The 13,881-nt window shown below is 54.5% G+C and overlaps 2 protein-coding genes across 3 annotated transcripts in view; one reads left to right on the plus strand and one right to left on the minus strand.

Moving 5' to 3' along the window:
* Positions 1-279: 279 nt before the first annotated feature.
* On the plus strand, positions 280-9,486 carry TRIM46 (tripartite motif containing 46). Of its 2 annotated transcripts, none has more exons than XM_006861536.1 (10): positions 280-532; positions 1,853-2,114; positions 2,354-2,697; positions 3,360-3,503; positions 3,621-3,716; positions 4,570-4,823; positions 5,099-5,220; positions 6,209-6,511; positions 7,764-8,061; positions 9,093-9,486. In XM_006861536.1, exons 1-10 carry the CDS (start codon positions 470-472, stop codon positions 9,484-9,486), a joined length of 2,280 nt encoding a protein of 759 aa, XP_006861598.1. In that variant the 5' UTR covers positions 280-469. The 2 variants fall into 2 exon arrangements, with proteins under 2 accessions (XP_006861598.1, XP_006861599.1); XM_006861537.1 differs by lacking the exon at positions 280-532 and adding an exon at positions 1,108-1,131 and having other exon boundaries at positions 3,621-3,701; positions 4,642-4,823.
* Positions 9,487-11,459: 1,973 nt separating this feature from the next.
* The window catches only part of MUC1 (mucin 1, cell surface associated), a 4,763-nt gene continuing 2,341 nt past the window's right edge, over positions 11,460-13,881 (minus strand). The window contains exons 3-8 of the mRNA XM_006861727.1: positions 13,592-13,662; positions 13,441-13,496; positions 13,164-13,297; positions 12,916-13,037; positions 12,686-12,835; positions 11,460-11,531 (exon numbers count right to left, since the gene is read on the minus strand). Of these exons, the coding sequence (XP_006861789.1) occupies positions 11,460-11,531; positions 12,686-12,835; positions 12,916-13,037; positions 13,164-13,297; positions 13,441-13,496; positions 13,592-13,662 (605 nt within the window). The remainder of the gene's footprint in view (positions 11,532-12,685; positions 12,836-12,915; positions 13,038-13,163; positions 13,298-13,440; positions 13,497-13,591; positions 13,663-13,881) is intronic.

Here is a 13,881-nt window from a genome sequence, read left to right on the forward strand (position 1 = left end):
CCTAGGTCTTCTTGGCCATTTTTGCCTCTTTCAGTTACTGCTCCTTAAACCTCCATCCTCCAAGATCATTGCCTCAACATCAAACGCCCAAACCAAAATTCAGTGCTCCTATCCAGGAGACCATGTTCCTCTGACATTAGCCTTCCGTTTTACATTGGTAAAATTAGGATTCAATGAAGAATGAGAATATAAGAAATGGCTCTCCATTCAAAATACTCTCCCATGTTATCCAACCTCCCCCCACCCCCCACCCCGACCGCCTTCGGAGGACCACGTGGGGAGAACTATTTTCCACCCCCCACCCCGACGGGCGCTGGTCGATGCTTGTCCCTGGAGCATGCGCAGTGACACCTCACCCCCACTCCCTCCCCACACCCCCACTGGGTTCCTGCATTGAGCCCAGGGTTCGCAGCCGCAGTCGGGACCGGGCATCCGGGGGCGGGCGGGCAGCGGCGGGCACGGTAGGGCCATGGCTGAGGGTGATGATATGCAGACCTTCACTTCCATCATGGATGCACTAGTCCGCATCAGTGTGAGTTAAAGAGGGGTCGAGGGAAACGGGAGGGGAATACAAGGGTCGGGGTAAACCCGGACCTTGAACAGGTGGGGATTCGGAAAGATGCGGGGATGTAGACAGGGGGCTGATGGTGGCAGAATTCGGGATGCAGGTGTGAAAGAGTAATCCTGAGGCAGCTCGGAGATGAGCACCGTAAAGGCGTCTGTCTCTGCTCCGGTGTGAGGAATTAGGAGCAGCCCAGATGCGACGGGTGGGCTGAGGTAGCCACCAGCTGTGCACCCAGGGCTGGAGCTGCAGGGAAAAGAGACTATGTTATGAGAATGAGGCATGTGTGAGCTTGGAAAATTAAAAACCGGGAACAGGTGGGGTACGATGAAGGACCCTCCCTAAGGTACTGTCCCCAATTAGGACCCTCCTCGAGACCCCACCCCATTGCACCCCCCTCTCTGGGCCGCCTTGTAGCCTGCGGTTGTCATGACAACCCGTGCCCGCTCTCCCAGGGGCGGTGCCTACCCTGCTCCCCCCCACCACTTCCTTCCACCTCCCTCTCTGCCCCTCCCTCCTTTGTGTCAGCTTCGCCCCTGACCGGGATGGCTGCGAAGAGAGGGACCAAGGTGAGGTGTGGGGGGTGGGGCATAGCCAGCGGACCCCCTCCACAAAAAAGGGGAGGGGTACTTCCGGTGGGGAGGGGGGCGAGTAGGTGGGGCGCTTGTCTTCCCCTAGTGTGAGGAGGGGGCTGTCACTAGCCGGAATACGTTGGGGGAGGAGGCCGGAGGGTGGGGGACGAAAGGGAAAGGGTTGGCATGGAGAAACAGAGTAGTCGAATAGGGAGCGAAAACAGGAGGAATGATGGTTGGGGCCGACGCAGGCCTCGGCCTCGACAGGAGGACGGGTGGGGCGAGCTGAAGGATGGAGAGCAAGTGGCGCGAGGCTATGGAAAGGAGTCAGGCGGGGGGTCTGTAGAGCAGGGGGTGAGGTCCGCAGCTATCTGCAGAATGGGCGGTGTCCTTGAAAGGAGCGGCGGGGAGGTAGCAGCCTGGAGATGGGGGGGATGGGGCAAGGACCAGGTGAGGGGGTGCATGCTGGGCTGCTGCAGCGGGAGTGAAGGGGGTGGGGCTGGGAAAGGCAAGAGCTCCAACCAGCCTTCCTCCTCTAGCTCTGCTGGAGGGAAATAGAGAAAGAGGGCTTGGAAGGTCTGAAACTGGCAGGTGCTGGGGAAAGGCAGTTGGTCATTTGTCATGCCCTTTTCTGAAACCCCTGGGGTTTAAGCTGAGGCCCCTGCAGAAATATGCCCAGGCGTTCAAGTACTGACTCACCCTCCTGGTCCTTCCACAGACGAGCATGAAGAACATGGAGAAGGAACTGCTGTGCCCAGTATGTCAAGAGATGTACAAGCAACCACTGGTGTTGCCCTGTACCCACAATGTATGCCAGGCCTGTGCCCGAGAGGTGCTGGGTCAGCAGGGTTATGTAGGCCATGGTGGGGACCCCAGCTCTGAGCCTACCTCTCCTGCTTCCACCCCTTCCACCCGAAGCCCTCGCCTGTCCCGCAGAACTCTCCCCAAGCCAGACCGTCTGGACCGGCTGCTTAAGTCAGGTGGGCTAGAGTCTGTGAGGTTGGGGTGGGTGGTGTTGGGGTGTCTCTCAGGAAGCTAAGAAGGAGTCCAACTCTGGTCAGGGGCATCTGTCTCTGCCTTTCTAGAAGTGGAAATACTGCTCATCCAGGCTCTACTGAGAACTGAACTCTGGCACAATACAAATCTAATTTTTTAATTGAAATCAACTTCCTCTTACCTCCAGCCACCTAATAACTCTATCTTCCTTACCCATCTACAGGCTTTGGGACATACCCTGGGCGGAAGCGAGGTGCTTTGCACCCCCATGTGATCATGTTCCCATGCCCAGCCTGCCAGGGTGATGTGGAGCTGGGGGAGAGGGGCCTGGCAGGACTTTTCCGGAACCTGACTCTGGAACGTGTGGTGGAGCGCTATCGCCAGAGTGTGAGTGTAGGTGGTGCCATCCTGTGCCAACTGTGCAAGCCCCCTCCACTGGAGGCCACCAAGGGCTGCACCGAGTGTCGTGCCACCTTCTGCAACGAGTGCTTCAAGCTCTTTCACCCCTGGGGCACCCAGAAGGCCCAGCATGAGCCTACCCTGCCCACCCTTTCCTTCCGCCCCAAGGTAAGCAAGCCTTTGCTGAACCGGCGGAGGGAAGGGCATGGTGCTGATGGTTGAATGGTTGGATAGGAATGTCTTCTGGTAGCATGTACATCTGCATTCCAACCAAGAGCAGTGGGGGCTTCTAATCTGATAATGAAGCAGTGGGCAGGGGATTCTCTGTAACAAAATCATTAGATAAAGCATTCAATGTCTCTGAGCCTCCATCTCCTTGTCTGCTGAGTGGGGACAATGATACATTCCCTGCAGTAACTAAACCTGCAGGGTGTTGGGAGGATCATATGAAACAATGTTTATGAAAGTTATCTGTACACATTCATTCACTGAGCAAATATTTATTGAGCACCTATGTGCCTGGTGCTGTTCTAGGCACTGGGGTTACAACCAAGAACAAGGTTAATTATTAACCACAAGATCAAGATTAATTATCATCATCATTATTATCATTACCACTCATCCCCTTGAGTTAGAGGAAGGAAGGAGCAATGCTGATGAAATGGGCAAACTGGCAACTGTGGGGAAAGGCCTCTGATGCCAGTGTGTACCACCAGGTGGCACTGTGGAGCACCACCAGCTAGAATTCCCCTCCACCCACAGTGCTCTACTGGATAGGTGAGCACCCTTGCACCATTGGCTGACTATCTCATTACTCTTTATGCCCCTAGGGCCTGATGTGCCCAGACCACAAGGAAGAGGTGACCCACTACTGCAAGACATGCCAACGACTAGTATGTCAACTCTGCCGTGTACGGCGCACCCACAGCGGGCACAAGATCACACCAGTGCTCAATGCCTACCAGGCCCTCAAGGTGAGGACCCTTCCTCATCCAACCCCAGTGCTAACTCAGATTCACCCCATCTGTGCCTCCTGCCAATGGCTGGTTTCTGCCAGGCCGGGCATGATGCCCACCTTTCTTCCCCCTCAGGACAAGCTGACAAAGAGCCTGACATACATCCTGGGAAACCAGGACACAGTACAGACCCAGATCTGTGAGCTGGAAGAGACCGTGAGGCACACAGAGGTGAGGGAGGGCATGGAAGTAGGCCCTGGGCCCTGCCTGGGAGTGGGCCAGGAGGGGATGAAAGTGGGCACAGCCCAGTCATCTGCTTGCAGATTCAGAAAGCCTGTGGGGTAGGGGAAGTTTCCACATGTGGTGAGGTTCTGGTGAAATTAGGTTGGCAGGAATGCCAATGCCCCAGGCCAGGCTGTACCTGGAACTACAGGGGGTAGGGGGGTGGCTATAGCTCAGGACAGGGAGAACTCAGAAAGCCCCAGGGACATAGCTCAGAAGTTTGCAGGCCTAGCTGCCCCTGGGGATGGCACACATGCTCGGAAGTAGGAGCTCGGAGGTGAGGCTCTTGATACCTCCTGCCAGATTGCTTGAGTCAACTGATAGAGGGATGGGCAATCAGATGGCACAAAGGCCAGTGGACATGAGTGTAATCTTGACCTCTTTTATTTGGAAGGGTCCTTAATAGGTCAGGATTATAAGGTGGGCATCCAAGAAGGTTAGCACAAATGGTCAGGAGTTGAGCCCACCTTGGCACTCATAGTGAGCCTGCATAGGGTTATTGAGGCTGCAAATCTTTACAGGAGCAGAAAGCCTCCCCTTTCTCCTGAGGAGTGGCTGGTGGATTCGAACTGCTGACCTTGCGATTAGCAGCCCAACATATAATCCACTGCGCTATCAGGGCTCCTTACCTTTTTCTATAAGCACTTTAAAGCCACAAGCCTGGCCCGATTGAAATGATGGATAGGATTTCCCCGGATCCTTTGTGATCCTAGCTATGGAGCCGTCCCAGGAGGCTTGTGCAGGTGCTGCTTCAAAGGGAAATAGTAAGTCATGCCTCCTGAGGGTGTTTCTCCTTGGGCAGGTAAGCGGTCAGCAGGCCAGGGAAGAGGTATCCCAGCTAGTGCGAGGGCTGGGGGCTGTGCTGGAGGAGAAGCGGGCATCGCTGCTTCAGGCCATTGAGGAATGCCAGCAGGAGCGGCTAGCCCGGCTCAGCGCCCAAATCCGGGAGCGCCGGAGCCTGCTGGATGGCTCAGGTCTGGTGGGCTACGCCCAGGAGGTACTTAAGGAAACAGACCAGCCTTGCTTTGTGCAAGCAGCCAAGCAGCTACATAACAGGTACCTGGGATGTGGGATGGGGGACACGGGCTCTTGGGGGGCAGGGTTATTGTATGTGTAGCCAACATCTAAGATGTGGTGAGAGTACTGCAAGCCGGAAAGGCGGGGCCCTCCCTGAGCATTGTCCAAAGATCAAAAGGATGCCCAATTTGCCCCAAGGGGCAGGGTAGAAACCCAAAGCAGATGCCAAGGCTCTCGTGGTGGGCGAGGGAAAATCAAGGCAAAGGATGTCTGTCCAGCTGGCTCGACCTGACCCTTGTCTGCCCCTATCCCAGGATTGCCCGAGCAACTGAGGCCCTCCAGACCTTCCGGCCAGCTGCCACCTCCTCCTTCCGCCATTGCCAACTGGATGTGGGGCGTGAGATGAAGCTGTTGACGGAGCTTAACTTCCTGCGAGGTAAGGAGGTGACCAGGCCCCATGTCCAACCAGTCTTCTTCCCTTCCTTCCCAGCAGCGGGCCCGGGGGGCAGTGCCCACCGGGGACCTCCCTGGCCTCCTGCCTGGCCTGGCCAGCCACTCCTCCCACCCGGCCCACCTTGCCACATGTCCCCTGCGCTCAGCGCCGCTTCTCCCTCTCTTTGTTTGTAGGCTGTGGCCACCGCGGACTCTGCTCCGGAGCACCCCAGGCAAGTCAGCGGTCCTGCCCCACGCCGGGCCCCCTCCCCAACCCTGCCGCTCCCATGCAGCTCAGCCACTCCACTCATTGCCTCACTTTCTTTCCAACCTTAATCAGACCTCTTGGTCCTCCCGCTTGGCCACTGCCCTCTGTCTCTCTTCTGCCTTCTTTAGGCTCTTACCTGTCTGCCCTGTTCCACTTGTGACACTTGCCCTCTGGACTTTCCCTTGACCTCCACCCAGCCCCAAACTTTTTCATTCCCGTTATCTTCCCATTTTCCATGTTGCTGACTCTTGCCTCTCCCTCCTGATTCTGTCCCTCTACTCCTACCTGATGCTCAGTACCCTCTTGCCTGGGTTCCAGTGGCCTATGCCTGCATCTCCCTGGGGTTCCTCATTATTTGTAGAATGTCACAGCTAGAAGGCCCTCAGTACTTATCTGATGTGATCTCCTCAGTTTAACAGAGGAGGAAACTGATGGCCAGAAAGGGGAAATGACTTACCTAAGACCAGAGCCACAGAACTAGAACAGAGACTCCTGCCTGCCTGCCCAGTGCTCTCCAGCTGCTCCTTTCCTCCCTGTTCTTGGGCTCCCTCCTACCCATCCTGTGGGGAATCCCTCTGACCTGGCCCAGCAGGCCTCCAATTCCCCAGCCCCCTCTCACTCACACACCCCCCGGCTCCCGCTGCTCTCCCTTTTCCTGCCTGCCCCTGCCTCCATGTCAGGCCAGTGGCCAGGCCCCCATTGACCCCACTGTTTCTCCCAACAGTGCCTGAGGCTCCTGTCATTGATACACAGCGAACCTTTGCCTACGACCAGATCTTCCTGTGCTGGCGGCTGCCTCCTCATTCACCACCTGCCTGGCACTACACCATTGAGTTTCGGCGCACAGATGTGCCTGCCCAGCCAGGCCCCACCCGCTGGCAGCGGCGAGAGGAGGTGAGAGGTACTAGTGCCCTGCTGGAGAACCCTGACACAGGCTCTGTGTACGTGCTACGTGTTCGTGGCTGCAACAAGGCCGGCTATGGCGAGTACAGTGAAGACGTGCACCTGCACACGCCCCCAGCCCCTGGTGAGTGATCTGTGGGCACAATATGGCAGGCAAGAGTGGCCCTGTGAAAGGCATGGAGCATGCAGGGCCCCAGGCATTGCCACTGGCTCAGGGTGGGCACTGCAGAGGTGATATAGCATATGGGTCACACACAGGAGTATGGGTTCAAATCCCAGCTCTGCTTCTAACCAACTGTGTGGCTTTGGGCAAGTTATTTAACCTCTCTCTTCAGGTTCCCCTTTTATAAAATGGAAATGATAATATGAGGAGGCTTCAGAAAGTTCCTGGGAAAATGGAATTAAAAGATAATGGGGGACCCTAGGACCATGAAGAGGGAAGAACATGAATGCAGCATGGGATTCTAACCAGAAAAGCAGCAACAATAGAGAAAGAGACAAAGGCCGTGGCATAGAGAGACAGAGCAGCTGAGGACTCTAGGCCTACGGACTGAGAAAAGCTGTGTGCCTGCAGGCAGGAGGCTGATTTGCAAAATGTGCCCGTTGGACATTTTAAACAAATATGTATTTTCTGTGTGTTTTGTGTACATCAAAAAAAAAGGGAATAGAGGTAAATACTGTTAACCAATAGTGCAGAGAAGGGATTATAATCATTGCAATGAAACAAAATATGATTTCTTGCGTCTAAAACTGACCATCTGCGCAGTAAATTATCACTCAATTCACAATAAAAGCTTTAAAAAAGAAAAGATAATGGGGTTTTTCCACAAACATTTTGAAGCCCCCTCTTAATACTCACCCCTTAGGGTTGTTGTGAGAATTAAGCAAAAGGATATATATGTAAAGCCTTAGCACTGTTTCTGATTCATTGTAAGGGTTCTGTAAATCTTAGAAAAGTGTATATCTAGAAAAGTGTGTACCCTGGGTGGGGTGTGGACATGATAGGGAAATTACCACCCACATAGGGGCTCTTCGCAGAGGCAGGGCTTAGTGTAAGGGCCAGGTGTGAGTGTGGTCATGGGACTGTCCATTGGACCAGCCATGTTTGAAGAAAGCACTGTGGCTCAACTAGGTCTGGGAAACTGTGCCCATCAGCCACCATTAAAATTTTTCCTGGGGTCCCATACCCATTTGGGATGCCCCTTCTTTTTTCCTTATACCCCCAGGCCAGCTCCCCAGGCCCTATTCTCCTGTGTCCCCTGCCCATTCCTAATGACTGAGCCCCTTGACAACTTGTCCCATTTTGAAATCTCCCAGTACCCAGTGCCAGTGTCTGTCCCTGAAGTCCTTTTGTCTGAACCCCTCCCTCCTCCTAGTCCTGCACTTCTTCCTTGATGGCCGTTGGGGTGCAAGCCGAGAGCGGCTGGCCATCAGCAAGGACCAGCGAGCAGTGCGGAGTGTTCCAGGGTTGCCCCTGCTGCTGGCTGCTGAGCGACTGCTGACCGGCTGTCACCTGAGTGTGGATGTGGTCCTGGGTGATGTGGCCGTGACCCAGGGCCGCAGCTACTGGGCCTGCGCCGTGGACCCAGCATCCTACTTGGTCAAGGTGGGCGTCGGGCTGGAGAGCAAGCTACAGGAAAGCTTCCAGGGTGCCCCTGATGTGATCAGCCCCAGGTCAGGCCCCTCTGGAAGGGGTATGTGGGCCCTGGGTGGGAGTTGGGGGGTGCGGTGGGGTGGGGATGGCAGTAGAGTCAGACTAGCTGGGGCAGGGCTTGGGAGGATAATAAGGAAGAAGTGTGGTAGGAGGCTGGGAGCTCTATGGTCTAGGGAGATGTGGGCTCAGCGAAGGGCTTTGAGGAGTGAGTTTTACCGTGTGTGGTCTGGGAAGAGGCTATTAGAGAAAGGAGCCATTTCTACTTCTTCCACCTGTCATTTAAGACCAACGTACCATCCCTCCAAGCCCCCATGCCCTTTCTTATCAGTACCTCATTTCCAACACTCTTCTTCCACAAAACCCTTTCTCTCCAATGCCTCCTTCACCCACATCTTTTCTCAACATCCTAAAAATTTCCCTTTAAACATCCCATCTCTGTAACTTTTTTCCCAACCCTGTTTGAATATCCCTTCCACATATGCTGTTCTTTTTGAACCATTTCTCTTAGCACCCTATTTCCTCAAAATACTTTCTCCCAATACCAATTCCCTCCTAAACCCCAGCCCCACCTCCCTTGAACATCCTTCATCTATGACACTGACCCACCCTCATTTCTCCTAATACCCACTTTCCCAATATCTTTTCTCTGTCCCTTTCTTTTTCCCCAGTATCTTATTTACTAACCCATCCTTTTTCTAACATCTCTTAGACCTCCAAACCCTTTGCCTGGCATGATAACCAACCCCAGCACCATTTTCTCTCCACCTTCCTTTCTCAGTAAGCACCCATCTCATCAATATGCTTTATCAGCACCTCTCTTGCTAATATGCTTTCCTCTCAAGTCCCCTTCCTCACCAAAGCACACCTCCATCTCTGTATGTACTCTAACCCATCTCTTCAACATGTTTTCTTCTCAACACCTCAAATTGATCTCCTCCACCTCTGGCTCCCCAGTATTCCATTCTTCCAACATCTCAGCCCTTTGGTACCCAATATGCCATCCTCTTATTTCATCCCCCAACATCCTCCTACCTAACACCCACTCCTGCAGGTACGACCCAGACAGTGGGCACGACAGCGGTGCCGAAGATGCCACAGTGGAGGCGTCGCCACCTTTTGCCTTCCTAACCATCGGCATGGGCAAGATCTTACTGGGGTCTGCAGCGAGCTCCAATGCCGGGCTGACAGGGAGGGACGGCCCAGCAGCTGGCTGCACGGTGCCCCTGCCGCCTCGTCTAGGCATCTGCTTGGACTATGAGCGGGGCCGGGTCTCCTTCTTGGATGCTGTGTCCTTCCGTGGGCTCCTGGAGTGCCCCCTGGACTGTTCGGGGCCTGTGTGCCCTGCCTTTTGCTTCATTGGGGGTGGTGCAGTACAGCTACAGGAGCCCGTGGGCACTAAGCCAGAGAGGAAGGTCACCATTGGAGGCTTTGCCAAGCTGGACTGACCCTCCCAGTCTCCTTTTCTGGAATGGGGCTCCTCCTGGGCCCTGGCTCCCCAAGCCTCCTGGTGCCGGGTTATTCCCTAGCAGCTTTTCCCTCAAGCTTCCTACCACATGGTCCTGCCCTGTACCCTGTGTCTGTGTCTCCCCAGGATCTTCTCCTGACCAAGCATTTTTTCCATTGCCTCTTAGTCCAGACCCCCTGCCCCACCAAGTTTTTGCCCTATGCCCTGCCCTTGGCATCATACCCAAAGTCATGAAGAGAGGCCCTTCCCCATCCCTGTCCTGTACTCCTTCCAGGCTGATTGGAAGGGAGGGCATCTAGAACACTGGGCATATCTGCAGCTCTGACAAGCTCCCAGACCCATGGATGCTAAATGAATACAGCCCTGGGGTGGGCAGGCATTGGGGCCAGACACGGCCCAGGAACTCCCTGGGGAGGGGAAGAGGACCCTGTTGCCCTACTTTATGTGGGTCCTCATGCCCCCAGTCGCATGCCCTGTATGACCTTCCTCTTCTTGCATGCTTTACCTGCCCCATACATGCCAATGTGCCAAGTCTCCCTTGGGGCCCCAGCTGAGGCTGGATATCCCCATTGGGTTGGGCCAGGCAAGGCTCTGGTGCCCACTGCTGCCCCTCCCTGCGGTGGGCACTACTAGGCCTGTGCCAAGCAACAGCTGTGATTGTCATGGTTTATAAATAAACTGTGATGCCAGGCACTTCTCTGCCATCCCTCAGCCTGACTTTTCCTCATGGTTTCTGTGCTTGCTGTGGCCTGTGGGAGGGACCCAGGGTGCCTAGTGGACCTAGCACCTGAAGGAGGGGTATCCCCCAAGCCAGGGCTCCCTGAGCCCCTGCCATACACTTGCCCACCCTTCCGGAGGCAAAGGCCACCAAGGGGTACATCTCTCTGGTTGCTGGCGTCAGCACCAAGATACGGTGTCTGGGCAGTGGTGCCCAGCCCCTGAGAAAGTGTGGTTGAGGGGGCAGGCACCGTGCCTGGGCCTAAAAGGATCAGGGAACCAGAACCACTTCCTCATTCCCAGGGTACTGGGGAGGGGACCCCAGAACCAGTAAGTGGAGGGAGAGAAGGAGGAAGGAAGCCAGGCCTAGCGCCAGCATCTGAACCTGACACAGACCCTGCTTATCAAGGCTGTGTTGACTTTGCCGCTGTTATCGCTGCCCACGGATTTACTTTACACCCGAGCAGCTAAGAATAGAGCTGCCTGGGGGCACTGTGCCAAGGGGAGAGGAGGATGAGTGCAGCCACCACCACCAGTGCTAGTGAAACGCAGGCCCAAGCAAAGGGGAGAGCTGTGAGCCACAGCTGGAGTCTGCTCACTGCTGACCTTCTCAAGTCAGCCTAAGGGTTTTTGTTGTGGGTTTTTTTGCCAGCCCTAGGTTTCATTTCCTTCTTCCTCTTGTGCCTCCAGGAATGGGGGAGAGGTGACTTCCCAGCTCTTCCGCCAATCACGCATGTACCCCAATACCCCTCCTTTTCCACCTCTCTGTTCTCAGATTGTTCTCAGATTGTTCCAGCTCCCTCTTGCCTCCTTCCTCCCTGACCCTCCCAGAGGCCTCTTCCAGGTATCTCACCACCCTCCAAGTACACACCCACCCTGACTGCCCCTCTTATCTCTAGAGGGTCACAGATAAAACAGAAGTTGGTGCCTATGGAGGCCCGTGTTTTATTAAGTCAAGTTCAGGTTTCTACAACCATCTTTGAGACTTTCTGGACCAGCCCATTGGGGACCACCACTACACCTCTGTCCCAGGCATCTCCCCTGTGGGCAGGGATGGGCTTCACCTGGGTTCAAATGGGTCAGTCAGAGGACTAGACTTGGTGAAGCCTCTGAAGACTGTGAGAACAACTCCACCTGAATCCCCAATTCACCGGCATGACAGTGGAGGGGCTCTGGCAGTGAAGAACCCAGAGAGGTGACAGACATAAGTTGGACACTCATTCTATAGACAGGCCCCTACAAGTCCGCAGAAGAAGTGGTTGTCAAGTTCGTGAAGGACAGGTTGCTGCCGCCATTACCTGCAATTACCTGGCGGGAGGGGGGCGGGAGGGGGGAAGAAGACACACCAGGTAAGGGACAGAGACTTTCCTGGGAAAGGTCACTTACCCACAACTCCTGGGTAGCTCCCTAAAGACTGGGATAACAGTCCCAAGGGCCTGGCCAGCTCCCAAATGGTTAATTCAGAAAGAGCACCTGCAGGGCCCCACCAGCAGCCAGGTGACTGTAAACAGGGCCCTCCCTCTGTTCCCCTTCTCTCCCTCCCTCCCTTGGGCTCTAATCAGCCCCCACACCCTCCCTTCCTGCCCCTTTCTTCCTCCCTTCTTCACTCTTCAGGCCTAAGGTAGGGTATGTGTAAAACTGGGAGAGGTAGGTCCCCATGGGAAGGAAAAATGGGGGCAAGAAAAGAAAGTCCTCTCCCCTCCCCCACCAGGAGTAGCGTTCTAGCCCCAGGTGACCACAGTAATTATTTACTAGGTCTTGTGGGAAACGGATGAGAAGAGCTGGTGGCACAGTGATCAAGCCCACGGATGGTAACCAATCCACAGGAGAAAGACATGGCAGTCAGCTTCTGCAAACACTTAGTCTTGGAACCCCTCTGGAGCAGTTCTGCTGTGGCCTCTAAGGCTGCTACATGTTGGAATGAGCAGGATGGCAATGGGTGGGTTGTGGTTTGGGTATAGAAAGAAGGAGGGTCTTGCTTCCCTGAGGCCTCCTGGCTTAGTGAAACTTCTCCCTCCTTCACATTCCAAATCCCCACCCTGTCTTTCACAATCTGCCCTCCATTCTTAGGAGACAGGTAGGGGTAGAGGTGAACTCTGAGTTCCTTGTGAACTCTGTAGGAATGGCTCCCCTGGGCACACTGCTCCACCCATTCACCTCTGGGCATCCAAGCGAGCAGCAGCCATGGGACTAGCTCAGCCAAGTGGTGAATGTAGACAGGTAGTGAGTGCCTTTTGGGAATGTTGGTAGTAGGGCACTCCCTTTGGACTCAGTCCCCTTTCTTCCCTGGTCTCATCCCCAGGCCTTTCCCCTAGAACTATGACCTCCATTCCACTCCACTGCTTACTTCATGCCACCTCCCATCTCTTTCAAGCTCTTTGGATTTTACAAGTACCCCTTGAGAACCTCTGTCCATTCATGCCCCTAATTTTCCACCCAGCCTATAGGGCCCACATCGTTACCTCCTCATAGGGGTTAGGTTTGGTACTGCCAGGGGGCACATAGCGTCCATGGGTTTGGTAGGTGGGGTACTCGCTCATAGGGTGATAGGCATCACGGCTTAGAAAAATGTCCAGCTGCCCACAACTCTTTTGACGGCATTGACACACAGCCTGGAAAGACAGGAGGTTATGGTGGGGCCTGGGGCACCTTCTGGCAGAGCAACTCAGTCAGGACCAAACACAACACTTACCAAGGCAATGAGATAGACGATGGCCAGGGCAACCAGGACACAGACCAGTACTAGCAGGGCAATGCCCCAGCCTGGTACCCCAGACTCAGATGGGGCAGAGGAAGAATAAGTCACTTCTTTCACTAGAAGGAAAAGCAGTGGTCAGGACAGCCTCCCCAAAGGAGGTGACCCTTCCACCAGCAGCTCAGATGAAGAGAGCAGAAATCCTGATACTGGAAGAGAGGCTGTGGCTGGGAAAGTGGCCTCACCATTGACTCTGGAGATGTTCAGGTTATATATGGCTCCTTCTGCTTCACTGTGAGCAAACTGTGTCTCCACACTGTTAGCATCAGTGGTACCCTTTCGGAAGGCAAGAGTTGATTCTACCACCACAGATCCTGGCCTGTCACAGGGAATGAGGCCCTTTAGTCTCAGCACGTCTCCCATACCAAAGATAACAACCACGGGATGCACCAGCCCCCAACACAGACCTGCCAATAACACCCTCCCACCCTCTCCCACGGAAACTACTCCCCGGAATTATACCTGAACTTGTAAATAGAAGAGCCCATAAAATTTTCTTGTTGATAGATCTGCAAAAACTAAAGTGAGAAAGAAAGCACTCAGGCTTGATGCTAAAGGTTTGAATACTCGGTTAGTTTCAAGGAGACTTCGTGGAGAAAAGGCAGGTACTCACCAATTTAGAAATGTTTTTCTGGAGTTCTTGGTAGTAGTTGGTTCTGGGATCTTCCAGGGAAGAGTTAAACGGAAGGTTCGAAACGTAAAAAGAGAGGAAGAATAAGGAGACACTAACAGACAACTGAGAGGAAGTGCTATGACTGACAGACGTAGGGGAAACTGTGGTGGGACTATCAGAGTGGTGGCTAGGAGCAGAGGATGAAGTATCCTTGATAGTTGGGGCTGTAGTATATTTGGTGGAGCTGCCGTGGTGGAGGGGCGCGGTGGTCGGGCCTGGGGCAGGTCCGG

Source organism: Chrysochloris asiatica, unplaced genomic scaffold (genome assembly GCF_000296735.1).
Source record: "Chrysochloris asiatica unplaced genomic scaffold, ChrAsi1.0 scaffold00042, whole genome shotgun sequence".
Taxonomy (NCBI): Eukaryota; Metazoa; Chordata; class Mammalia; order Afrosoricida; family Chrysochloridae; genus Chrysochloris; species Chrysochloris asiatica.

What these genes read in the sequence shown, in the direction of transcription:
- TRIM46 (XM_006861536.1), top strand. Translation starts at nt 470, where the DNA reads ATGGCTGAGGGTGATGATATGCAGACCTTCACTTCCATCATGGATGCA. An exon ending in GCCAAGCAGCTACATAACAG is followed by an intron (nt 4,824 to 5,098) that starts GTACCTGGGATG and finishes CCCCTATCCCAG; the next exon opens with GATTGCCCGAGCAACTGAGG. An exon ending in GGAGCTTAACTTCCTGCGAG is followed by an intron (nt 5,221 to 6,208) that starts GTAAGGAGGTGA and finishes TTCTCCCAACAG; the next exon opens with TGCCTGAGGCTCCTGTCATT.